The 25,458-nt window shown below is 45.8% G+C and overlaps 1 protein-coding gene across 1 annotated transcript in view; it reads left to right on the top strand.

The window, feature by feature from the left end:
• Positions 1 to 25,458, top strand: part of DNAH9 (dynein axonemal heavy chain 9) — a 333,701-nt gene that overhangs the window by 37,456 nt on the left and 270,787 nt on the right. The window contains exons 11-17 of the mRNA XM_054709112.1: positions 4,377 to 4,445; positions 5,877 to 6,003; positions 9,954 to 10,209; positions 11,280 to 11,521; positions 19,320 to 19,455; positions 23,176 to 23,372; positions 23,461 to 23,885. Of these exons, the coding sequence (XP_054565087.1) occupies positions 4,377 to 4,445; positions 5,877 to 6,003; positions 9,954 to 10,209; positions 11,280 to 11,521; positions 19,320 to 19,455; positions 23,176 to 23,372; positions 23,461 to 23,885 (1,452 nt within the window). The remainder of the gene's footprint in view (positions 1 to 4,376; positions 4,446 to 5,876; positions 6,004 to 9,953; positions 10,210 to 11,279; positions 11,522 to 19,319; positions 19,456 to 23,175; positions 23,373 to 23,460; positions 23,886 to 25,458) is intronic.

Genomic DNA, 25,458 nt, shown 5'->3' with positions numbered 1-25,458 from the left:
CTCCAGGAGATTCATTTCTGGAAAATGAGTCAGAGTTTTGAAGCTCTGTGGAGTGCTCCCACGTGTCTCCCTCTGACACTTGTCTCTGCTACTGAGGCCGCTGGAAGAGAATGGAGCCCGGAATTCCCTAAAGTGTGGTGTGGGGCTTCATCTGTCAGAATTCCCGGGTGCTTGTTAAAATGCAGGCTCCCACCTCACCCCTCACCGGTCTGAATCTTGGGGCCAGGTGGTGCCTGTGGATCTGCTTCCTCTGCAAGCTCCCTGGTGATTCTGCAGTGACCGGATGTGGAAACCACTGGCCTACCTCACAGCTGATTCTGGAAGCTGAGCTAGTTAGGGGCATGTGAGTGGCTGGAAGTGAGAGGAGAGCTGTTTGTGATACCGTGTTCAGGATGCTACCTAGGGAAGGGCAGTCTTCCTCTGACGCCTCTTTCTAAAGATTGGACGTATGAAAAGCACTTGGCAAACACAACAGAAACAAAGGAACTGAAATCTGGGTGTCAGCATCCCGGGGTTTTTGAGCTATAAAGGGCCTGAGAGACTCTGTGGCCCAGGTGGCCAGACATGGAAAGGTCTCAACATCATTAATCATCAGGGAAATGCAAATCAGAACCATAGGAGAGATCACCCCACACCTGTTAGAATGGCTGTCATGAAAAAGACAAGAAATAACAAGTGTTGGTGAGGATGTGGAGAAAAGGAACTGTCTTGAGCTCTGTTGGTAGAATTGTAAATTGGTGCAGCCACCATGGAAAACCGTATGGAGGTTCCTCAAGAAGTTAAAAATAGAACTATCAATCCCACTTCTGGGTATATACCCACAGGAAATGAAATCATGTCAAAAAGATGTCTGCACCCCCATGTTCACTGCAGCATTTTTTACAACAACCTAAGTGTTCATTGGTGGATGGATGGATAAACAAAATGTGGCATAAGCAAAATAATAGAATATTATCCTATCTAATAAAGATGGAATATGCAAATTGACCATAACTCCACGACAAAGATGGCAGCGCCCACAGCCAATGAGGAGGGAATATGCAAATTGATGTGACAAGGTGGAAGGCGGCTCTGGCCAGATGAAGACCGAAAGGCAGCTCCGAGCTGGAATGAAGGCGGTTCCGGCAGCCAGGTGAAGGAAGGCCTATTCTTGCCTGAATCTTCGTGCATCGGGCCTCTAGTTCAGCCATAAAGAAGAAGGAGAGCCTGCCATTTACAACTTGGTTGGAGCTAGAGGGCATTGGTGAAATAATTCAGACAGAGAAAGACAAATACTGATGATCTCACTTATATGTAGAATCTGGAAAAAGAACTTGAGAAAAAGAGATGACATTTGTGGTTATCTGGTCATCGGAGGCACGAGTGGAGGGTGGGGAATGGGAGCAGGTTTTCCCAAGGCGCAGACTTCGCGTTGTCAGAGAAAGCAGCCCGGGATGATGCGCAGCATGGCGCCGTCGCTAACGGGGCTGCGTGGTGCACTTGAAAGTTTCTAAGTGGGTAGATCCTAAAAGTTCTCATCACAAGGAAAACACCAGTCCTTCCTTTTTTGCATTCATATGAGATGATGGATGTTCACTAAGCTAATTGCAGTAGTCATTTCACAGTGTATGTACATCGCTATGTACACCTTAGACTAAAACTGGGGAAGTGTGAAAAGACCAAACGCTGTCAGAGGAAGGAAGATGATGCAAAGCACCCAGGATGGGGCCTTAAGGAGCCTCCCCACTCCCAGTGCAGCTGAGTAGAAAGGCAGGACCCGTGGGGAATCTCCCACCTGCTGCAGAGAAGCTGAAAACCGAGGTTTTCATGTGAAACACCCAACTTCAAAATTAGCAGGCAGTCCGCTTTCTCTCACACTCCTCACAGAGCAAGCACGCGTGCCCGAGGGTCAGGTCTGCCTCGTGGGTCACACCCGCATGGCCTCGGCTCTGGCCTTGGCTTTTACATTGCTGATGGACAGCTGAGGCAGCAGGAGTGAGGAGACGCCTGCAGAACTAGAGAGCTGGGGAGACCTGGAAGTCCTGGTCTTCGAGCTCTCAATCCAGAGCACTTCCCAGGGACCCCTCAGCCATGGGAGGTCTGGCCCAGAGCAAGCTGAGCCCCCATCTTCTCAAACACCCCCTCCCCCGCCCCGAAGTGGGAGGGAGAAGATGAATGAATGGAGGCAAGGAGGTTGCTTCTAGGACTGTGGACTGCAGGGCTGTCACAGGTCCTGTTCCCTGGAGCAGGCGCTGACATGCATGTGCTGGATTTGCATGTGCAGGGATGCTCTTGGGAACAGCACCTGTGAGGGAGAGGGGTGGGCAGAGGGAGAATTGAGGAGGGGTGTAGTGGCAAGGAGGCCTCAGCGGATCCTCTAGCAGGGGGGGTGGGACTCTGGCCCTGCAAGTCACAGGACTTTGTGCCGCCACATGAGCTACATGATGGGCGTGGGCTGTCGGGGAGGTGGCTCTCTTAGCTGAGGGTGTTCCCACAGAGGGAGGCAGCCTTGCCTCACCAGCAGCCAAAATTCCTGGCCAGAGGGAGGTTGAGGGTTGGGAGCGGTCGTGGGAATGCCTGATCCTGAGAGGGGATTTGAATGGCACCCACTGTCCTCTACAATCCCCTGGAAATTTCCACTTGTTTTAAAAATGAATTCAAAACTGCACTGTGCCTGTAATATATATTTACTGGCTGTTAAAAATGCTTTAGATCCCTCACCATGAAATGAAATCGAATCTGCAGGGAGTTTCACAGCACCTACTCCTGTGACTCCTCACACCTTCCAGGGGACTGCAGCGGGCCCCACAGGGGACTCTCCCCTCCGTGTGCCCAGGCCCCAGCGTGGGGGGACTCTCTCCTCCGTGTGCCCAGCCCCAGTGTGGGGGGACTCTCTCCTCCGTGTGCCCCAGGCCCCAGTGTGGGGGGACTCTCTCCTCCATGTGCCCCAGGCCCCAGCGTGGGGGGGACTCTCTCCTCCGTGTGCCCCAGGCCCCAGTGTGGGGGGACTCTCTCCTCTGTGTGCCCCAGGCCCTTGAGTTGCTGACTCTGATGGCTGGAGACCCCATGAAAGAGTGACAGTGACGTCATCAATGTCCTGCATTCAGTAGCCCTGCTCAGCTCCTGCACACACATTCCTGTGGGAGCCCCTGAGCATGTCTGTGGCTTCTTTTATGGAGTCAATCCATCCATACCTCGGTCTTCCTTCTACTTTCCCTGCATTGCTGTCTTTCTCTCTTCTAGCCTCTTCCTTTCCCAGACATGAAGGTGAGATGGGATTATGAGGCTTGCTTGGGAGGGGGACGGGGAGGCTGGGTGAGAGCCATCTGATCTGAGGCCCTTTCCCCTTCTCCTCTTGGAGGCACCTGCGTGCTCGCACGGAGGGACTGAGCGCCTGAGGGCCAGGGCTTCCTCTGTGGGGCGCAGGGCTCACACTGAGAGCCAGGGGATCGGTCAGAAACCTGTGTTGGCTTAAAGAGCAAAAGGTGTTAAAGAATCTTTGCAATAAGCTGCCTTATTTTGCCAGCAGGACAAACAAAAACAGACCCTTCAACACAGTGTGAAGGTTCCTGAAAATTGTAGATATTTCGCCAGTTTTCCCAGGGCCTGGCTCTCATTTTCTGTTGCAAAGTGTCAGACAGGAGCAGGTGCAGGTGGCGGTGTGGGCGCCGGACTCTGCTCACGCTCCTCTGTGGTCATCATTCCTGTGGGAGCCCCTGAGCATCTCTGTGCATGTGGGTGAGTGTGTATATGGCATGTGTGGTGCACGTGTGTGCATTGTGTGTGCACATTTAGGGGCATGAGATGTGGGTGGGAACCTCATGTAAACGTGTCAATGAGTGGCAGGGCTTCTCAGAACATGTCCTAGATGGATTTCAGAGAAGAAAAATATATACATAAAACAATGTCTATGTGTGTTTATAAACATTGTTATATAAATATGTAAACATGGTTATATAGTTTTTGTTATGTGTGATGTCATATATAGTTTTTTCTTATGTATGAAAACTATGGCACCTAGAACTTTTTTTCATGTCTCGATTTCCCTTTTATTCAGGTGTCTGAGGACTTGATTTACCTGTGCGTTCCTGGCTGGGCAGGAGCGGGGGAGGGGGGCGGGGAGCAGGGAGGGGGAGGGGCAGGAGGGAAGGGTTGGTGCAGCCCCGTGGGAAAGGTTCTGCCACCTTCACCTGTGGGGCTGCATGCTTTGCAGGAAGTGCAGGCGCCCTCTGGTGGCCAATGGGGAATGTTCAGGAAGAAGGATGCAGGCGCCTTGGGGGCATTTGGAAACCAGCCCGGGAAGCTGCTCAATCTCTTCTTTATAGGCTGCAGTTTGTTAATCAGATCATTATTTTGACTTCTAATTCAATGCCACTTTTTTCTCTTTTCATGGGTAGTTGCATGGACTCTGCCGAAGGAAAGCGAATGATACAAAAATATGAAGATGTGCTGTCGTTGCTGGAAAAGTAAGCAGCGCCGGGGATTGCATTGCCCTGCAGCGTGCAGGCCCCGTGTCCCAGCCGGCCCCTCGTGCTGCTCTGTGTTTTAGGTTATCCCCACATTATCTGTGAGCTCAGAGCACCTGGGTTACAAACACTGGGCCCTGGGGAACGCAGTTCCCGCCTAGAGACAGACACTGTTCCGGGGCACTGTAGTTGGAGCGAGACCTCGCAGAGCCGGAAGTGGGCCACCCCTCACGCCCCCCGAGAGCAGTGTCACAGAAAATCGCAGTGGCTGCCTACTAAGCAGAAAGTTTTAAAAAATGTTTCCTGTATCTTTTTATAGAGAAAGCATAAGAATGAAATTTACATGGGTTCCCAGTTGTTCCTGCTTTAAAGCTGCAGTAAGTTTTTTCGGGGTGCAGGGTCTAGTGCCCACACTGTTACCAAATCCGATATGGTCACCACATACCCCCATATGAAAAGCCTTTCGGCGCCTCCCATCACCTCATGACCACAGCAGGAAAACCCTCCCTGGCCTTTGCTTTCCTCTCGAGCCTCTACCTTTGCCCTCTTAGTCTCAGGTGCTCCCAGCACACAGTAGACTGTTTCTCACCTCCACCCTTTGGCCTTGCTGTTGCTTTTGCCCGGAGCACTCATCCTTCTTTCACTGTCTAGCCTCTCCTTGTCCTCTGAGATTCAGTCAAGCATCACTTCAGCCCCCGATCCCTGAAACCTTCCAGCATCTCCTTACCACCCTCCCCACCCCTGTCGTCAGAGGCCTGAGCCCTGTACATCTCTCCAGGATTGCCTCGCTGCATTCTCTGTTTACCCAAGCCCAGCACATGGAAGATGCTCCGCCAGTGTGTGATGACTGAATGACAGATGTCTGCAAGTGACCTGAAGGTTCCTATGAGAGCAAATCCTACCCACTAGCTTCTTCCAACATTTACCGAGACTGATCACAACTTCCCTTACCGCCCAGAAGGACCCCTGGAGCCTCTCTACTCTCCTCTGATTTGAGCTATGCCATCTTTAGAAGTAAGGGGTTACTTGCAGGAGCTTCCATGCCTGCTGAGTCAATGACTTTGACTTAAGAATGTATGCAGCCCTGGCCCCGTGGCTCAGATGGCTGGAGCATGGTCCTGTATGCCCAAAGGTTGCAGGTTTGATTCCCGGTCAATGCACATGTGGGAGGCAACCAATTATGTTTCTCTCTCCCTCTCTCTCCAAAATCAGTAAAAACATATCCTTGGGTGAGGATTGGGGGACGGGGGGAGAATATATTCAGGTATTTTACTAGTATCTTTAGTTCATGAGATAAAGAGAGAGATAGACAGACTGTATACACTATATATGTTTTATATATGTTGTTATCTATACCTTCAGTTACTCATTGCCAGGCATGGGGATGCTGGGAGGGTGCTTTCAGGTGCCCGCTGTTCCCCATCCTCGCAGGTACGAGGTAAGTCTGTATGAGGACTGGTGCCAGACGGTGTCCAAGCAGTCACAGTACAACCTCTCCCGGCCACTTCTGACACGAGACCCAGCGACTAAGCAGATTACCGTCAACTTTAACCCACAGGTAAGTCGGCCACAGGAAGTTCTTACTTTTCTGAAGCGCTTTGCTTAATTTTGCTGATTTCAAAGGCAAAAAGGTTTTTCACATGAATATGAAAAAGCTGCTCCAAAGAATCTGCATCCCAGATTTCTTTGGGGGATAAATCCTGTGGTGTAGTGTTTTCTTAAGTTGTCCAGGGCTCACATTTTTCTCCAGGGTTAGCCAATATATTTGCTTTGATTTTGCACAGCAGGAAATATCACAAAATATTCTTTAAACTTTTCATATGATAGTATTATTATATACTTGACTTGACATATAAAGTTAGAATGACAATTACACTTAAGATTAACCAATCAAAAAGTTTAATTATATTAAAGATATGCACTATCTGAAATTTCAGAAGGCACTTAAACAGAGATTGCTACCCATCTTTGGATAGATAGAATAGTAGCATTACTGACCATTTAGTGCCAGACAGCTGACTGGGCCTGCTGTGAATGCCTGCCGCACATGAAGGCTGTTGACTGAACACTGGGAGGCCAAACAGGTGTGAGTCCTGGTTCCTGCTCTCAAGGAACCCACAAACTAGTTGGGAGCTGGAACGCCAACATGCAAAAATCTGTCCTTACGGGGTAGTGTGTAATAAATCTCAAAGGAGTCGCTCTGGAAATAGGACTCCGGATTAGTGACTCTCCACTGAGGCCATTTTCCCCTGGGGACATTTTTGGTTGTCAAACATGGACTGGGCGCCAATAGCACCGAGTGGGTAGATACCAGAGATGCTGCTGAGCTCTCTACAATGCACAGATGGTGCCCACCACCAAGAGATTTTGTCCAGGATAATAGTCCCAAGGTTGAGAAGCCCTGCCGCAGGTGGTCAGAGGCTGGAGACCAGTGTGGACTGCGCAGCCCTGGAAAGCCTAATGCTGGAGAAGACGTGACCAAGCGTTAGCCCAGGTCAGGAAGTGCATCGTTCAGCTAAAAAAGTAAAAACAAAAAATATGGCCACACTGAGCAACAGCAGTCACCACTTCGGTCTGGATGGCACGTTCTCCAGGTGTAGTGTAGAGAGAGGCGAAACTGAGCATATTGCTGTCTTTTGAGAAAGCTGAAGGTTAAGTAGAATATCAGTTCTGACTGAGCTAGAAGTCAACAAAGGAAGTTGGAGGACCCACTTTTTTTCACTTGGGTGAGTCTGTCATTTAATCATTTGAATAATTTTATCAGCATCGTCTGCCAGCAACATTGGATATTAAATGCCCAGAGATGGCTTCCTGGATTCCCAATGAGGCCGGAGTCTAGAGGTTGTGGTAATTATGTCCTCAGTATAAGACAGTATTGAGGCTGGATCACCCCTCCTCTCTAGGCTCCGAGAGCAAGGGCTCTTATCTGCCCCAGAGTGCAACACATAGTAGGTGCTTTTTTGGTGTTGTAGGTGATAGAAGAGAAAGAAAGTGGAAGAAAGAAGTGAGAGAAGAAAAGAGGAGAGGAGATAAATCCCTCAATTATAGTGCGAGTCAAGGGAAACAACTACAAACACAAGTCAGAGAAGAGCTAACATCCCCCGACCCCCACTTTCCAGCTGCGTGGCAGCAGCTGAGCTGTTAGGCATGAACAGTCACATGCATATCAGTCCAGAGGGACATGATCAGAGGTTTGCCCCATTGGGGCCAGGCTAAGAATTTTATGGGGAAAATTATATGTATGTATGTAGAGAATGTATTTATTTAAATGCCGATTCTTGGACATTTAAATTATTTTCTAATTGTGTCAATATGTAGTTCATAGATTCTAGGATGCACTTTTTTTTTTACTTTATATCTTTGAAAATGGCATGCATTTGCAGTTTAAAAAACTATTTTTTTTCTTTCCTTCTTAGTAGTAAATATAGCAATAGTGAATCTTACCATCATTGGCATCTTACAGTGGGATAAAATATGATATGAATGATGCTACAATAAGTATCTGCAGTTATTATTGCATCTATCCTGGATTATTTCTTTGGAATAAATGCCTAGAAATAAAATTGCTGGGCTAAAAAGTGCTTACATTATGAGACTTTTCATGTATATTGTCAATTTGTTCTTCAGTCATTCTCCTGCCAGCAAGATATCCATTTCTTCCACCACTTTCAGCTTAATGAACTAGAAAAAATACAGTATCTCCACGTTGCTTTAACTTTGTTCACATGTTCATTGGCTGTGTATGTTCCTTCTATAGATTGCTTGTCCATGTCCTTTGCCCACTTTTGAGTGGAAGTGCCCTCTTTATCTATGAATTTGTTGTTAGACTATTTTGGAAATGTTTGTCAGATATTTTAAAAATCTGCTGCAAATATTTTTACCAGGTGAAGTATGACATTTTATTATGTATATGATATTTTATGCATATAAATTTTATCTTTTGTGGTTGTGTGTTTGAAATGCATATATATATATATATATTATTTTCTTTTTGTTTTTAAATTTTTATTATTTTATTATTTTTATTTAATCCTCACCCAAGTATATTTTTCTATTGATTTTTAGAGAGAGTGGAAGAAAGAAGGAAAAGACAGAGAGAAACATCGATGTGAGAGAAATACATTGATTGGTTGCCTCCTGCACACCCCCTGACCAGAGCCCAGGCTGGGAGGAGCCTGCAACCAAAGTATGTGCCCTTGACCAGAATCGAACCCGGGACCCTTTGGTCCACAGGCTGAGGCTCTCTCCACTGAGCCAAACTGGCCAGGGCCCACATTTTCTTTTAATTTTTGTTTTCATTAAAAAAAACTTTAAATTGATTTTAGAGAGAGAGGAGGAGAGAAAGAAACATCAAAGATGAAAGAGAATCATTGATCCACTGACTCCTGCCCACCCACTACTGGGGATCAAGCCCACAACCCGGTAGTGCACCCTGACTGGGAATCAAACTGGTGACCTCCTAGTTCATGAGTTGATGCTCAACCACTGAGCCACGCCAGGCGGGCATATTTTCATTTCTTAAATTTTTAATGTCTACCTTGAGCAAAATAAACCAGGAGACTGAAGTCATTTCCCTGCCTCCTTCTTAGCATTTGTCTTAACCCTAAGCAGGGTAGGCTGGGTGACAAGGGATGGCCCAGAGCCGCTGAAGGAGAGGTGGGGGCTCAGGTGTCTTTATGTGAGGTGGGGGTGGGGAGTGGAGGGGGAATCTATGGCCTGGTATGTTTTGGCATACATTCTATACACATTAGTCCTTATAAGTTCAGAGATAAAGGTGATAAATAAGCAAGGAATGATGAACAGCGCTCTTAGAAACGCTGCCAGAGGCCTCTGTTTCTTCATTGACCCACATCTGCTTGGCTTCCCACTTCTGCAGTCGCTACTAAGCTCAGTGCCCCATAGAAGGTCAGAGGCTGGTGACTTCCATCTGCTGACCTCCTAGTATGTGAAGACACAAAGACAAGCCAGCCCCTCAGGGGCTATTTCAAGTGACTGTATGTAACCACTGAAGTTATAGAGTGGGCACCTCCTCTCAGCCCTGTCAGTGTCTATGACCATGTGTCTGACCTCCTTTGCAGAGAATACCAGAAGTCTAAATCCGAGGCTTCTCACGCACGGGGTGGTCCAGACCGGGTGATCGTCCTCCCCCATACCAGCACAGCGATGGGAACTGGCTCAGTCAGCATGGACCTGTCATTTCATCAGCCACCTGCTCTGACGCATCATGGCCGCAGAGCCTCTTCTGCTATCACTGATGTCTCCTCTCTCAGGGTTTCCTCTCGCTCTCGGTGATTCACAGATTCGGTTAACCTGCTGCTTTCTGAGTCCTCTTCCTTCTGCCCAGTACTCACTTCCCTTCTCTGAACCCACATTTAGGGAATGGGTAGAAGCAGAGGTTGAGAGGGACCAGAAGACCTCTGGTCCCCTGGGGTTTTCCCGTCTCTGCCCCATATTGCTGCTCTTCACTGCCCCTGAACTACAGCCATCCATGTCGATTCTCTCCCCCAGCTGGTTTCTGTGCTGAAGGAGATGAGCTACCTTCAGCCCCGGCAGCTGAAGCACATCCCGGAGACCGCAGCAGCCATGTTCTCCTCCAGGGAGTTCTATCGGCAGCTTGTGGCTAATCTGGAGCTGATGGCAAATTGGTACAACAAGGTTATGAAAACACTGCTGGAGGTGGAATTTCCATTAGTGGCGGGAGAGCTGCGGAATATCGATCTCCACCTGCGAGCTGCGGAGGAGGCTCTGAACTGGAAGAGCGAAGGTAACGCACCACCCGGAGTCTGGGGCAAAGGGGGAGAGCCCAGGTCCCAGTAAAAGTTGTGGACACTCAAACAATTACCTGGTAATGTGGGCTGTGTTTGAACCCGAGTCTGTCTTCTCAGACACATGTCCAAGGTAGCGAAGGCAAGGAGGGTTGTATCCTTCTTCTTCCTTCTCTTTGGATGCGACTAGTATATTTAGCAAAATGTGCTGCCACACACGGGGGCAGGCTCAGAGATGGAATGAGATCTCCCACAGTCTCCAGCACATATGGGGCACTTCATGAATGAAGGTTCTTCCTGTGTTATCATTGTTACTTAATTTTCTTAACTGGCCTGTAAGTATCTTACAAGGGAATTATGCATTGACTTCTCTTGTACCCTCCAGTTCAATTCAATAAACTTTCATCAATGGATTAACATATGTGAGGTACTCTGGGGGGCGGGAAGGCCTTTGGAGAGAATGTAAGATACGAGGTATGTGGGAATGGGCCTACCCAAAAAGAGCTCACATTTAGTGAGGATACTGTTATCCTCACTATGACATATGTACAACATAAATTATACAAAACCAGCTATGATAAGAAGCCATCAGAGAGTTAAAAATGAAGTGTGGCAAACCACAGAGAAGGAAGATTGATTTGCATTAAGGTCCTCAAAAGAGTGAAAGTTTGAAAGGAAGGTCAAGTCAACTCCTGGAAGTCTTGGAAGGCCATATTACACAAATTAGAGCTTTATTCCATATACAAGAGGGAATGACATTTTCAACATTTAATACAGGGGAAGTGCTTAAAAAATAAGATTCATTAGCCTATATTAAGTAACCAACTTGCACTGGTGTGCCCCAGCAAATGCACCAGTTTTTGTTTCTTTTCCTCCGTAAACAGGGTTTTGGTAAGAGTTGGCTCTTTAATACAACTAGGAAGAAAAAGGCTGCATGCAAAGAAGTCACCTGTGCAGAAAAGTCTTTTAAAAACCCATGAGTATTGGATCCCTGTCTTTCACAGCAGCTAGACCTTTAGCTATGCCACTGTCAGCTATTTCAGTTAATTCTATTTCTTTTGGGGAACAGGCATTTGGGATTATGTCATTCAAATCACCAGTAGCATTCGTGACCTTGAAAAAAGGATTCAGAAAACCAAAGACAACGTGGAAGAGATTCAGAGCATCATGAAAACATGGGTGTCTCCAATATTTAAGAGAAAAGATGGAAAAAGGGAGTGCCTGCTTTCTGTGGAGGATCAGCACGATCGGATGGAAAAATATTACAGTTGCATCAGAGAATCTGGCCTGAAGATTCACGCTCTTGTTCAGGTAATAACCAGCCCCTCAGACACACAACCACGAGTACAGGGGACGCATCACGAGGTGTGTTTGGTGCAGAATGGATTTGGAAATTAGAACAATAGGTGTGTGTCTTCCGCAGTCAGGGATAGACATTTATACTGAGAGCAAAGGAACTAAAGCTAATAGGTACGGGAGTGAAAAGTCACATTACAGCATCAGTGTCAAAGTTAGTGCCATCTTCATGGTGGCACCACTTCGTCATCACAGGACTTTTAGTGCCACACCAAACCCCAAGGAGAGAAGGAAAAGTCAAGGACAGAATCCTACATTACCTAGTGCACAAACTATCCCCAACTCACCTGCACAATCTAGTGTGGAACTCCAGCATCATCCTCAGAACCCAGCTCTATGGAGCCTGAGGAGATGGTAACCCTCGCTGCATTTGATGAAAGAAGAAAAAATGCAGCGTGCACTTAAAGCAGGAAGGCTCTGCCTGCATTGGGATAGACAGGGCAGCCTCATGGCCCATCCTCAAAGACTGAAGCGTGGAATGAGCTGTCAGGGGCCACCAGCTGCCACCTACTGCAGTGGCATGGGGCAGTCCGACAGGCTGACCTCATGCACGTGGTCAGTGATGGCTTACAGCTGCTGGTTGGGGGTCACCCATGGTTTGAAGTACAATGAAATGCGATGTTGACTTTGTTAATTTTCTTGACTTTGTTTTCTAATGCATTAATTTCTGTTCTTTATGATTGCTTTCTAGTTAATTTGGGATAAATTTGCTCATCTTCTTTTCTAGCCTCTCAGGGTAAAAACTTAGGGTATTATTTTGAAGCTTTCTTTCTAGTTAATTTGGGGTAAATTTGCTCATCTTCTTTTCTAGCCTCTCAGGGTAAAAACTTAGGGTATTATTTTGAAGCATTTGACGACATAAATTTCCCTCGAGCAGTGCTTTACTTGCATTCCACAAATTTGATCTGCTTCATTTTCATTGTCATTCAGTTTTAATTTTTTTCTCTTGTGATTTCTTTAATTCGGTGGTCATTTAGAAGTGTGTTGTTTCATTTCCACATATTTGGGCCTGCTCTGGATATCTTAATGAAACTGATACCTAATCTAATTCTATTGTGGCCCAGAGAGAATACTTTAGAAAATTTCAGTCAGTTGGAATTCACTGAGACTTGTTCCATAACCTAGAATATTGTTTATCTTATTAAATGTCCCTTGTGCACTTGACTATATGTTTATTCTCCCATTGTTGCAAATAGTGTTTCATAAATATCAATTAGTTCAAAGTGGTTGGTAGTATTGTTCATATCTTTTATACGCTTTCTGATTTTTTTGTCTATTTGTTCTACCAATTATTAAAGATAGAATGTTAAATCTCCACCTGCGATTTTGGATTTGTCTAGTTAACCTTTTAGTTCTGTCAGATTTTTCATTAAGTATTTGAAGCTCTGTTAGTAGTTACAAATACATTTATAATTATTATAACTTCATGATGAATTGATCACTGTATTATCATTACAAAATTCCCTTTTTATTTCTAACTAGAGGCCCAATGCATGAAATTCATGCAAGAGTAAGCCTTCCTTCCCCCAGCTGCTGACACCGGCTTCCCTCTGGCACCCAGGATCCGGGCTTCCCTCTGGCACCCGGGACCTGGGCTTCCCTCTAGCTGCCAGCAGGCACCTGGGACCTGGGCTTCTCTTGCAGCCCCGGCTTCATCCAGAAGGTCACCTGGTATAATTAGCATAGTATGCTTTTATTATTATAGATAATACTCCCTTGCCTTGATGTTTATTTTTGTTTGGATTTTCTTTCTGGTAATACTATGACCTTTGCTTCCAGATTCATGACTTCTAGTTTTTGCATTGTTCATCTTTTTCTACTTTCTTACATTCAACCTATGTGCTTCTTTGGATTCCAGTTTCTTCTCTTATAGACAGCACTAGAGTCCTGGTGCACAAATTCATGCACCAGTGGGGTCCCTTGGCCTGGCCTGTGGGATTGGACCGAAACCAGCTCACTGATATCCCCTGAGGGGTCCTGGATTGTGAGAGGGCACAGGCCAGGCCGAGGGATCCCACTGGTGCACGATTGGGGCCGGGGAGGGACACAGGAGGTTGGCCAGCCAGGGAGGAACCGCTTGAGGGCTCCAAGGCATGTCTGACCCATCTCACTCAGTCCCTATCAGCTAGACCCCAGCAGCAAGCTAACCTACCAATCGGAGCGTCTGACCCCTGGTGGTCAGTGCACATCATAGCAACTGGTCGACTATCTGCCCCCTGGTGGTCAGTGCAATAGTGAGCAGTTGAGTGGCCTTAGCATATCATTAGCATATTACACTTTGATTGGTTGAACTGATGACTAGAGGACTGGACACTTAGCATATTAGGCTTTTATTATATAGGATATGGTAAAAACTTACTTTTCTAAGTCTAAGAACTCTCTCTACTAATTGGAGTATTTAAACTATTACATTTAATGTAGTTTTTGGTATGGATGGATTTAGCTCTACCATTTTGCTATTTGCTTCATCTCTCTTTTTGTTTCTCTGCTATTTCTCATCCACCTTCTTGTTATTAATTGTATATTTTTTAGTATTCTATTTTAATTTCTCAACTGCAATTTCAGATTTACCTTGTTGTATTATATCTGTGGTGGTTGTTCTAGGTTTCAGTATGTCTCTTGAAGTAATCACAATTAACTTAGAGCTTAGAGTTTTCCCATTAAATATGAACCTAGCAACATAGCAACAATATGGTTTAATACCCCCCTCCAATCGTTTAATCATCACTGTTGGTGTGTGTGTGTGTGTGTGTGTGTGTGTGTGTGTGTAAAATAAACCCCACAATCGAGTATTATATTTTGCTTTAAAAACTCAAGAAAAAATGTTTCTGGTTTTTATATTTGCCCACAAACTCACTATTTCTACACTTGTTTTTTCCTTTTTTTATTATATGTTTTTTGTACACCCAGTGGCCAGGCATTATATAACTTAATATGAGATCATCCCCCAAAATCCCACACCCATCCAGCACCACACCTAGTTATTAGAATATCGTTGACTATATTCCCTGTGCTGTACTTTACATCCCATGACTATTCTATAACAATCAATTTGTACTTCTTAATCCCTTCACCTTTTTCACTCATCCCTCCAACCCCCTCTCATCTAGCAACTGTCAAAATATTCCCTGTATCTGTAAGTCTGTTTCTGTTCTCCTTGTTCATTTTGTTTGTAGGTGCAATTGTTGATAGGTATGTATTTATTGTCATTTTATTGTTCATATTTTTATCTCCTTCTTCTTAAATAAGACCCTTTAACATTTCATATAATACTGGTTTGGTGGTAATGAATTCCTTTAACTTTTTGTTGTCTAGGAAGCTCTTTATCTGACCATCAATTCTAAATGATAGCTTTGCTGGTTAGAGTAATCTTGCTTGTAGGTCTTCGCTTTTCATCACTTTGAGTATTTACTAACACTCCCTTTTGGCCTGCAAAGTTTGTGTTGAGAAAGCAGCTGACAGTCTTATGGGTGCTCCCTTGTAGGTAACTAACTGCTTTTCTCTTGCTGCTTGTTAGATTCCCTGTAAATTATTCTTTATTTCAATTAGTGTAGCCTTCATTTCTAACTGGTTCTTTTTTATGCTGTTGAGGTCCTCACTAAGTTCCTTGAGCATCCTTGTAACCAGTGTTTTGAATTCTGCATCAAGTAGATTACTTATCTCCATTTTGTTCAGTTCTTTTTCTGGAGTTTTGTTCTGTTGGTTCATTAGGGACGTTTCATTTTGGCTGCCTCACTGTGCTTATGTCTATGTATTAGGTAGAGCTGCTACATCTGCCAGGCATGGTAGTGTGGCCTAATGTAGTAGGTGTCCTATAGGGTCCAGTGGCACAGCCTCCCTGATCATCCCATCTAGGCACTCAAGGTGCGCCCCCATGTGGGTTTTATGCCCTCCTGTTATAGTTGAGACTTGATTGCTGTTGTCATGTCAATGGGAGGGAATTACCTCCTAGCTAATCAGGTACAAGGACTGACTGTGACCACTGACCACTAACCTCCAACCACCTTAGAGGGTTAGTTGTGTAAGGATCTACTGCACAGAGCAGGACTTACTTCAGTAGGGATCTGGTGTCCACTAAGTCTGCCCTTGAGTGTGTTGCTTATGGAGGTCATTGGGTTGTAGTGATTCAACATGGTCTGAAGCTGTCTACTGGGTGTGCTGGCTCTGGGGCCTCCTGGGAGATGTAGGCCAAGGTCAGCCACCACCTGTATTCTGTCCAGAGCCACCAGACATAAACTACAAAGTGATCTGCAGGTGGCTGCTTCTTGTGCTGGGCTTAGAGGTGCCCAGGTGAGGCCAAGCTGTGAACCAAGGCTGGCTGCTGTTACTGCTGGGCCTGGGGCCACTTAGCTAGAGGTAAAGGGCTCACTGAGGCCAAATGCTGCTCCTTTGAGAGATTTTAGGAAAATCTGAGGCAAGAACCAAGACATGCCATTCGTATGGCAAAGCCACTGGAAACAGTTTGGGTGGGCCGGAATGTTGGGTGGGAACCACCAGGGTGGGGCAAACAGTGTGAGCCAGGTTGATGGAGTCTCAGAGCTGGAGCCTGTCTGCCAGCTCTGTGGGGGAAGGGCTCAGAAAAAGAACAATGGCCTTTGCCAGCATTCTGTCTAGGAGAAAGCTGCGCCTCCAGCTCTCGCCCTGATACCAAACAGTTCAGTTCCCCCTGTGTCCTTCAAGCTTCTGTCCCCATGCTGGACTCAGATGAAGTGAGTTTGTGTAAGTCTGTGTACAGGCCCTTTAAGAGGAACTGCCTGGGACTCCAGCAGCCTCAGCCTCCACAACCTCAACTCCTGCTGGTTTTTATAGCCAGAAGTTATGGGGCCTTTTCTTCCTGGGACTGGAACCCTAGGCTGGGGGGACTGGTGTGGGGCTGGGACCCCTTGTTCCTCAGTGGAGACCTCCATAGCCAAGATATCCCTCCCAATTTTTATCCACCACACATGAGTATGGGACCAACTCGTTCACTCCTCTGCTCCTCCTACCCGTCTTTTTGTGGCTTCTTCTTTAATTTTATAATTGTAGGACTTCCATTCAGCTCCATTTCAGGTAGTTATGAATTATGATTGTTCTGTAGTTTAGTTGTAATCTTGATGTGGTTTTGGAAAGAAGTAAGCACCATGTTTACCTATGCTGCCATCTTGGCCATAAGACTTGTGTGGGGTTTTTTGTAGAATTGAGTTACCATCTTGCAGTCCAGGTCTGCTAATGGCACATTCTCGCAGTTTTTTGTTTATCTGAAAATGTTCTTATTTCACTTTTGTTTTTGAAAGTCAGTTTCACTGGATATAGAATTCTGAGTAGAGAGTTTTATTTTTCTTTCAGAAGTTATTTTGTCATATTCTATCTTCCAGTGTTTCTGATCAGAAGTCAGCCATAATTTGTAGCTTTGTTCCTCTATATGTAATGTATTGTTTCTCTCAGATATTTTAATAGTGCCTTTTTAAATGTTTGTATTTTTCCCATTTGAATATGATGTGCCTAGGTAGGCTTTCTTTTTCTTTAAGTTTTTTTGTTTTTAATATATTTTATTTTATTTTTTACAGAGAGGAAGGGAAAGGGATAGAAAGTTAGAAACATCGATCAGCTGCCTCCTGCACATGCCCTACTGGGGATGTGCCCACAACCAAGATACATGCCCTTGACCGGAATCGAACCTGGGACCCTTCAGTCTGCAGGCCGACACTCTATCCACTGAGCCAAACCAGTCAGGGTTAGATAGGCTTTCTTTATATTCATCTTGCTTAGAGGGTGTGAGCTTTCTCAACTGTTTTTTTTACCAAATTTGGGAAGTTTTTAATCAAATTATGACATTGTCTGCTAATTCAAACCTCTATTTTATTTTCATTTTCTGTCTTTTTCTTTAATGCAGCAGATGTTTATTTTTCTTTCACATAAAATAAGGATTGGTTATGGAAGCTATTCTCTGACTTTTCTCTTAGTGAATTTCACTGTTGGTTAAATGTCACACTTTCCTGCTTGTTTGCATGTCTAACAATTTGTTATTATGTTCTAGTCATGTTGGGTGCCACTTTAGAATCTGGATGTTATTTTCCTTAAAGGGTTGAGCTTTTCTTTTGGCAGGCAGTTAAGTTGGTGGGTCAGCTTGATCCTGTTGAATTTTAAGCTTTATTAGGGAGGATCTAAAGAAGCCTTTCTCTAGAACTGAGCAGCTCAAATCATAAAGCATCACAGTTCTGGGGTCTCCAGTGAATTCCTGGTTACATGCAAGGTCTTTTCATTATTTCTGATAGAATATGAACATCTTCCAGCACTGTCTGACCTACACGATCTCCATTTAGCATAGAATCCCCAGTAACTGTTCTCTGCCAGACCTTGCAGAGTCTTGCCCTAAATATGTACAGCTTCATAGTCAAAGACTCAAGAGGACTCAGCAATGTCAGCAGCCCCAAACCCCAGTCTCTGTCTTTTCTGCCCAGCAGAAAGGATGCCGTAATTGAGATCACTTTCCCATGTCACGGTTTGGAAAGTGACTCTAGGTGAAAGCCAGTTGTTTTAAAGCTCACCCTGAGCACTTCGCTTTTCTCAAGGATCACGTCCCTGTGCTGTCCATTATCCAGTTGTCCAAAACAATTGTTTTTTTGTATGTCCAGTGAGAAAGCTGTTCATAGCAGAAGGGCAAGTCTGACCTCATTCCTCTGTCTTGGCTAGGATCAGAAGCTTGAGCTATTTCTTTTTAGTTCACAGATAATTTCAACATGTTTGCTCCTTAGATCCGAGTAGGTTTGAGGTAGCGAGGTTAAAAGTACAGAGAGCTATATTGATAGTGTGATATCAGGAAGGAGATAGAACAACTATACAAAGCAGTCATAAAAACAGAAAGTTTTAAAATATAGAAGCAAACATACCCATCTTAATAATACCTGAGAGCAATACTGTATTGTCACCATGTCATGATTTGTGTGATGATGACTTTTGTCATTAAGAAAGTCTTTAATGTGCTTAGGAAATAAACATGTAGGTGAGTCATCTTAGAAATTTTAGGATTTTATTAGTCAAAGACAGGGTCATGAGACTTTTTTCTTAAATTTAGGGAAATGTACTACATGTGAATGTTTGCCAAGTGGTGTGGGTCAGCTAGAAAATTTACTTCTGCAAAGTAGTTACAACCTTTATTGAAGATATCAGAGAAACGGAAAGTTGCTATAAAAAGGCTTAATAATGAAAATGATGAAGAGTACATACCATACCTGCAGGAGAGGGGGGAGGAGGGGGAGAACAAATGTGTATTCATTTATGTGTAAAAATTTTCTAAATCACTCAATATACCGAAGATTTTTTTGTTAATATTAAATGCCAACAGCAAACACTCCAGCTCATTTCTAAGGATTATCTAGGAGACGCTTTATTTGTCTGGACCCAAAATTTGTTATAAGCCTTGAATCATAATACCTTCTACCCTGAGTACTCCCTCCTTGACGTGCCCTACCTTCTGCTTTGATGCAGCTTTCTCCACAGTAAGTACATCAATGAAGCACACAGGGCAGCCATCAGCGCAGCGCGCCTGCTGAGGAGGTGCCTGATGCAGTCCTCCCCCGAGGCAGGATGAGACATACTCCCTTATGCTCCCTGCAGTCAATGGCTGTTCCCATCAGAGAGAATGAATTTGATACGCGTATAATAGCAATTCTTCACAAGAATGTATTTTTCTCCATGTGTTACTTATCTCCGTAGTGATTATCAGAACTTCCATATTATTAAACATGGTTTGCATCATTTCCTTATCTTTTAGGAAAACTTGGATCTTTTCTCAGCAGACCCAACCTCCGATATCTGGAAGACTTATGTTGACTACATTGATAATATGTTGCTGGATGGATTCTTTCTTGCCATTGAGTGCTCCCTCAAGTACCTCCTGGAAAACACTGGTATTTCCTGGCTTATGGATGTGGGTTGTTACTGGAATGATAATAGGAATAGCGCCTTTGGAGTTACTGTGAAGTGCAATTGAGTGCTTTGTGACCTTTCCCAAAAAGACTATGAACATTTTGTGAATCACACACAATAAAACAGCAAAGTATTGAGCTCCTAAATTGTTTAAAAAGAAAAGACTTTGCTCTTTCTAAAACTCAGATGATAAACCAGGCTCCAAGACAGTGAAGTGCAAAAGGGAGAACATACAAGCTAATTCCATCAAAATCAAGGTTCAGCAAAGAGGAGTGACTAAGTTGGAATGCCCGGAAGCACCATTAGTAAAGGCTGTTCAGCAGGACTCTACTCATGGCAATGAGAGGGGACATGCTGTGTCTTCAAGCATAGTATACTCTAGCTCTGTAGCTTTTTGAGAACTCAGGGAGGTGGTCGTAGCTGGGTTGAGTGGAAGAAGATTTTTCTCTTGTGAAAAGGATCAGACGAGAAGCCAGGAATGAGGCAGCTTTCAGAAGGAAAAGGAATATTAAGAAGGTAATGGGCATTCTTCTAAGCTGTTAAAAAAATAGCTAAGGGCTTTGAATTTATGGCAGGTACTCTGGGTTAAGGTATACCGAATCAAGTACGTATATTATAGTAAGAGCTAACCGTGGTCAGTAAGTGATGGGATGGAGAGGGCAGAACAGGTCAAGAATGAAGCTGAATTAAACCTTTTACATCTGGTAGATTCTGAGGAGCTTAGAAAGGGTCATATTGAAGAACTTGTCAAAATGGAAAGGCAGAGGTGAATATTTGAGTCAGAAGATGAAGGTGAGATGAGACTTTAAGATGTCAAGTCCAACCCAAGGAATGAAATCAAATGCAGAGGTTAAATAGGCAGGCCAAGATCAGTGTCCGGATACCCAGCCCATGCAGAAGGCCACATGCAGACCCCTAAGCTGAGACAGAGAGGAGCAAGGCCTGTTGCTGGGTATAGTTTAACCGGGCACCTCCCCCTGCCCTCGCCTGTGGTCTTTGTTGGTGGTGAGAATGAGGTCAGAGGTGTTTGCTTGCAGGGTTCAGGGGTGCCCCAAATCAGTGAAATGCTGTGACAGGAAATGGGTGGCAGATCACCTTCTAGAGCAGGGGTCCTCAAACTTTTAAAACAGGGGGCCAGTTCACTGTCCCTCAGACCATTGGAGGGCCAGACTATAGTTTAAAAAAAACTATGAACAAATTCCTATGCACACTGCACATACCTTATTTTGAAGTAAAAAAACAAAACGGCAAAAACACCCACGTGTGGCCCGCGGGCCGTAGTTTGAGGACGCCTGTTCTAGAGCCTGCGGCAAGTAGCCAGTGAGGCAGGTGATAGACACTGAGACTGGAGCTCTGGTTCTGAGGGACCAGGTCTGACAGTGCTCACCTCAGTGTACTGACCAAACCTTCTCCGGTCTCTCATCCTTCTTGAAGATTTGGGAAGTTGCCTCCATCAAACTCAAGTGCAGGCGGTACTCGGGAGATGGCCCCTAAATGTAGTGACTCACCTTTGACCACTTGCTCTCCTGCTGAACTGTCTGAGGTGTCGGTTGTCCTCCTGTGAGAAGGAGAAAGTGGGGACAAGGGGATGGAGAGAGGAGATGGTAGTGTTTCCCAAGATTTTCTCTATGGAAATGGGGGGAAAGGGTTACACATTTTCTTCATGATGTAACCTGGGAGGAGCTAGATTTAGCAGCTGCCTGCTCTGAGGAGCTACCGATAAAATTTAAGAGGCTCTGGTGAAGGTGAAGGAGCTAAAGAGTGGCCTCTGAAGAAGAAAATCACTGTGACCTTTGCAGTAGCCCAGCTGGACAGCTTGGCTTCTCTAGGCCACTTCTACCTTCTCTCGTTTGACAAGCAAATGCCATTCCCACGCCTTGATCTGGCCTCCCAGTCACTTCACAGAATCTAAACCCTGCCTTGGTTACATTCTACCCACTCTATCCAGAAATGTTCTTCCCTGCTGGTCTCCCAAAGGGATTTAGTCATACCAAGGGTGTGGCACTGCCAAGGCCATCTGGTTTGTATGGCAATTAGGTTGGCATTGCATCTATTAGAGGGATTTGGTTCTCAAAAATATTCTTGAAAGTCTTTTAAAGCCTTTGAACTACAAGGTGTCCCCCCAAAATGTGTACACACTGTAACAGCTGGTAGCTCAATTTTGAAAAAGAAACGTGTTTTAATAAACACTGCCTTTATAATTGTTCAACGTGTGTGTATACATTTTGGGGAAAACACTCCATATATGCAACCTGGCCTACTAAATTATAGGTATCTAATGCATGTAGGGATGCAGAATATATCATGACTACATACGCAAAGCATAATCTCAAAGGCTTTTAAAAAAAACCACCTACTCTACGATATTAGCATAATTACTATGATATTGGCAAACTTGCATTCCCTTAAGTTAAATATGCATTTTATGGGATCCTCCTAAGTCCAATAATGCAAATTTATCATTCCTGAAGTTTTGAAGGCAAGACCCTAGTTTCCCATATCTTTGAGAACCCCATACCTTTTTAGTTAGGGAAAATGGCTAAGCTACGATAACAAAACTCCATCCTAAGTACTAGCCCAAAGCGAATGCCCCAGGTTGGTGGGCAAGTTCCATCCCTCCTGCGGTTCCACTACTCACATGCCAGCTGGCTCACGGCCACACCCAGGCTCTAGCCGGTGGGAGGAGCAGAGGAGGCTCACCTGCTGTCTCGAAGGCCCTGGCCCAGAAGTAGACACCCACCACTTCTTCCCACATTCCACTGGTGACAAACCGCGTCGCCACCCCTAACTGTGAGCTGGGAAATGCCACATGCACAGTTACACCTCCATTTCTGGGAAAGAAGGAGATAGTAAATTCCAATGCGTTGTCTCTGCTGCCCACAGTATCCACCACATAACAGTCTCCTAAATATTTCTACAATCAAAAAGAGATATGCATATGAGGGGTTATTGATCAAAGTTTAAGCATTTATCTTGTACTTGGAACATCTTACTCCATGTTATATTTTGACTTAAAGTGAGCAAGGCAAGTTGTCTAGCAAGTACTCAGTGGTTTTAAAATTACTTATACTGTTTTAAAAAATGTATCACTGTAGGCCTACAGAATTAAAATAAGTTCTGTTTTCATAGACAGAAAGCTGAACAGGCAGAATTGTAACAACTCTGCTTTTCATGCCTGTACAAGCATGGACAAGCATACCCCGCTCCCTAGTCCTAGGGGCTGCCAGTGGTATTGTCTGATTTGCGCCAAGAAGAAATCAGACGCTTCCAAAAAATGGCTTTGCAAAATCAACCTCTGCTCAGCCAGAGGCTCTCTTGCCTCCCCGGAGGCACCTGTGAATGTAGAAGGGGCCTGGCTTGCGTTGCTCCGTCTCTGGGATGGGCTGTCTGAGGACAAGGAGAGCAAATGTTCAGCAAAGCCCAGGACAGCGGCACAGAATCGGCCTGTTCAAAATGCCACTGGTCCCCCTCCTGGAACACAGTTAGCCCTTTGCACTCGCTTGCTTTTTTCTTGATTCCTTTATTCTAGTGCTAACCATGTCGAGTCACACTCGACATCCGAGTGCAAAAGGTTAGACTGTCACCCTCCCCTTCCTGCGTGTCAGCAACATTTCCATCTTCTTTACCCCAACAGCTCATCTAAATGAATGAAGTGCTTGGTTTTTAACATGGGTTTGCCCATTGTTGTCCTTGTTTTTCAGAATGTAAGGCGGGACTCAACCCGATATTTGAAGCACAGCTGTGCTTGGCTGTCCCAGAACTGGTTTTCTCCCCATCCCTGGAGTCTGGAGTGAAGGGTGGCTTCTATGACATTGTTGAGGGGCTTGTCACCAGCATTTTTCGAATATCATCCTTGGTGCCACGGCTTTCCCCACAGAACAGCTCTCCCCACTATCAGGTACGGGATCTGCGCCCACCCTGCCTTCCAGCCAGCCTGGGGCCTCCCGCAAGCACTGGTGTGACGCCTGCTGTGGTCTCTCCCCCAGGCTGACATGGAGGGCCTGGCCGACTTGGCGAGGATGCGGAGCGTGCTCATGGAGAGAGCGCAGAGCATGATGGCCCTGTGCTGCAGCTACCGAGACACCTTCAGCCAGTATTCCTACCTGTACGTGGAGGACCGGAGGGAGATCCTGGGTCAGTTTCTGCTGTATGGGCACGTCCCCACACCCGAGGAGATCGAGGCCCACGCAGAAGACGGCATCCCGGAGAACCCGCCCCTCCTGCATCAGTTCCAAGCCCAGATCGACTCCTACGAGCAGCTCTATGGAGAGGTGTGCAGGCTGGAGCCCATCAAGGTGTTTGACAGCTGGATGAAGATCGACGTGCGGCCCTTCAAAGCGTCTCTGCTGAATATAATCAAGAGGTGGAGCCTCATGTTCAAACAGCATCTTGTTGACTATGTCACTAACAGGTAACATGGTTGTTGCGGCTCTCCTCCAGCACCCCGGCTGTGGGGAACACCATGCTTTCAGTTGTCTTCAGTTTTCTGCCGTGAGGTCATTGGTTATGTGGATTAAAACAGCTGGTTGGAGGTTCCAGGCTTTTGATGATCGCTTTAGTCCTGCCCTTTCCTTTGTTCACCAGACGTGACCTCTTTTTGTTGTTTTCCATTTGGTGCCCATTTGGTGAGAGGCGCTCAGTAAGGGGTGGATAATGCTCAATACAAGCATAGCAGATCCAACCTCCCATCACCACTCTGACTGTGAAGCCTCGTTAAGCCTGAGGGGCAGAGGGCTCTAATGGGCCTCATGTTTTATGTCTTCCACTCACCCCTTGGTTCAGATCATCCATGCAATGTGGAAGGCACGAAATCGCCTCACTCCCGGTGCCTGTCTCTGCCACTCTAGCCTTGTGACAGGTTGGCTCTGAAATTCTGTCTGTCCCGCCATGGACCTAGGCCTAGTGCCAGACTCTCTATATCAGAGCATCACGTTCTAGATAAATAAGCAAGTTGGGTAGCAGTCTGACGGTCACTTTACTGTAGCCTTGTCCCCACAGATCCACCACAGAGTTTCAATTCCCACCCCTTCCCACAGAATCCTGTGGGTGCCACAGTCGCCCCGTTCAGCCATCAGCCTTTGGTGCCAGCCGATGCTATAGGGCAGCTGACCTGACACGTCCTCTAAGTTTGGTGCTGGCCCGCTCAGTGATCTAGAAAGGAAACAGCCAAGTTGAAGATGCCTCTGTCTACAAACAAGTTCAGAGTCTTCAGTGGTGCTGGCCCACCACCAGGAAACCGCAGGGAAGCGGTGTGGGTGTTTCAATGGGGCCGCGTAGGTGTTCCTCACAAAGAAGCCGCTTTCCACATTCAGAGAGGCCAGAATGGGGAGCAATGGTGGGAGCTGAGGAGGTGACAGTGATGGCCCTGAATGAGGAACGTTTGAGGGACAGCTGCTCTGGGATCCCTCTCCATCAGCAGGTCTGGTGATCGAAGCTGATGAGGTATTTTTTAAATTTAGATTTTGTTATTTAGGCATAGCAAGGCCAACAGATAAGAACATTTCCATGGAAAAGATAATTTGTTAGACTCATAGGTGCCAAGAGGAGGGGGCACCACTCACCACACAGGGCCACACCGTGAGGCACCAGGGCTCTCAGGAAGCAGAGGGCGCAGGGGAGAAACAAGGGTGAGGGTCCTTGCTGCGGCTTCCATGGGAAAGAATGGGTGATACAGGGTAAGCAGGTTTAGGCTTGGCTAGTTGAATAATTTCAACAGGCTCTGTCTGGGCTGTCCTTAGGTGACTCGTACCTGGCCCTGGGGTGAGTAGGGTGTGTGGACAGTGGCATGGAGTGTGAGAGCCAGTGAGAGGAGGTGGTTGGGGATATAGACTCTGGGCTGATTGGTTTGCACATGAAAAGCACACTCAAAGGCAAGTCATTCACAAGCTCCAGGAATTGGCTAACCTTGGGAGGGTCAATTCCTGCAGGGTCAGCCAGACCCCAGATGTCAGACTGACAGTTGGGAACACAAGGTTGGTGCAGGG

Source organism: Eptesicus fuscus, chromosome 20 (assembly GCF_027574615.1).
Source record: "Eptesicus fuscus isolate TK198812 chromosome 20, DD_ASM_mEF_20220401, whole genome shotgun sequence".
Classification (NCBI taxonomy): Eukaryota; Metazoa; Chordata; class Mammalia; order Chiroptera; family Vespertilionidae; genus Eptesicus; species Eptesicus fuscus.
The sequence above is the reverse complement of the archived record's forward strand: the minus strand, read 5'-3'. Positions and strand labels throughout refer to the sequence as shown.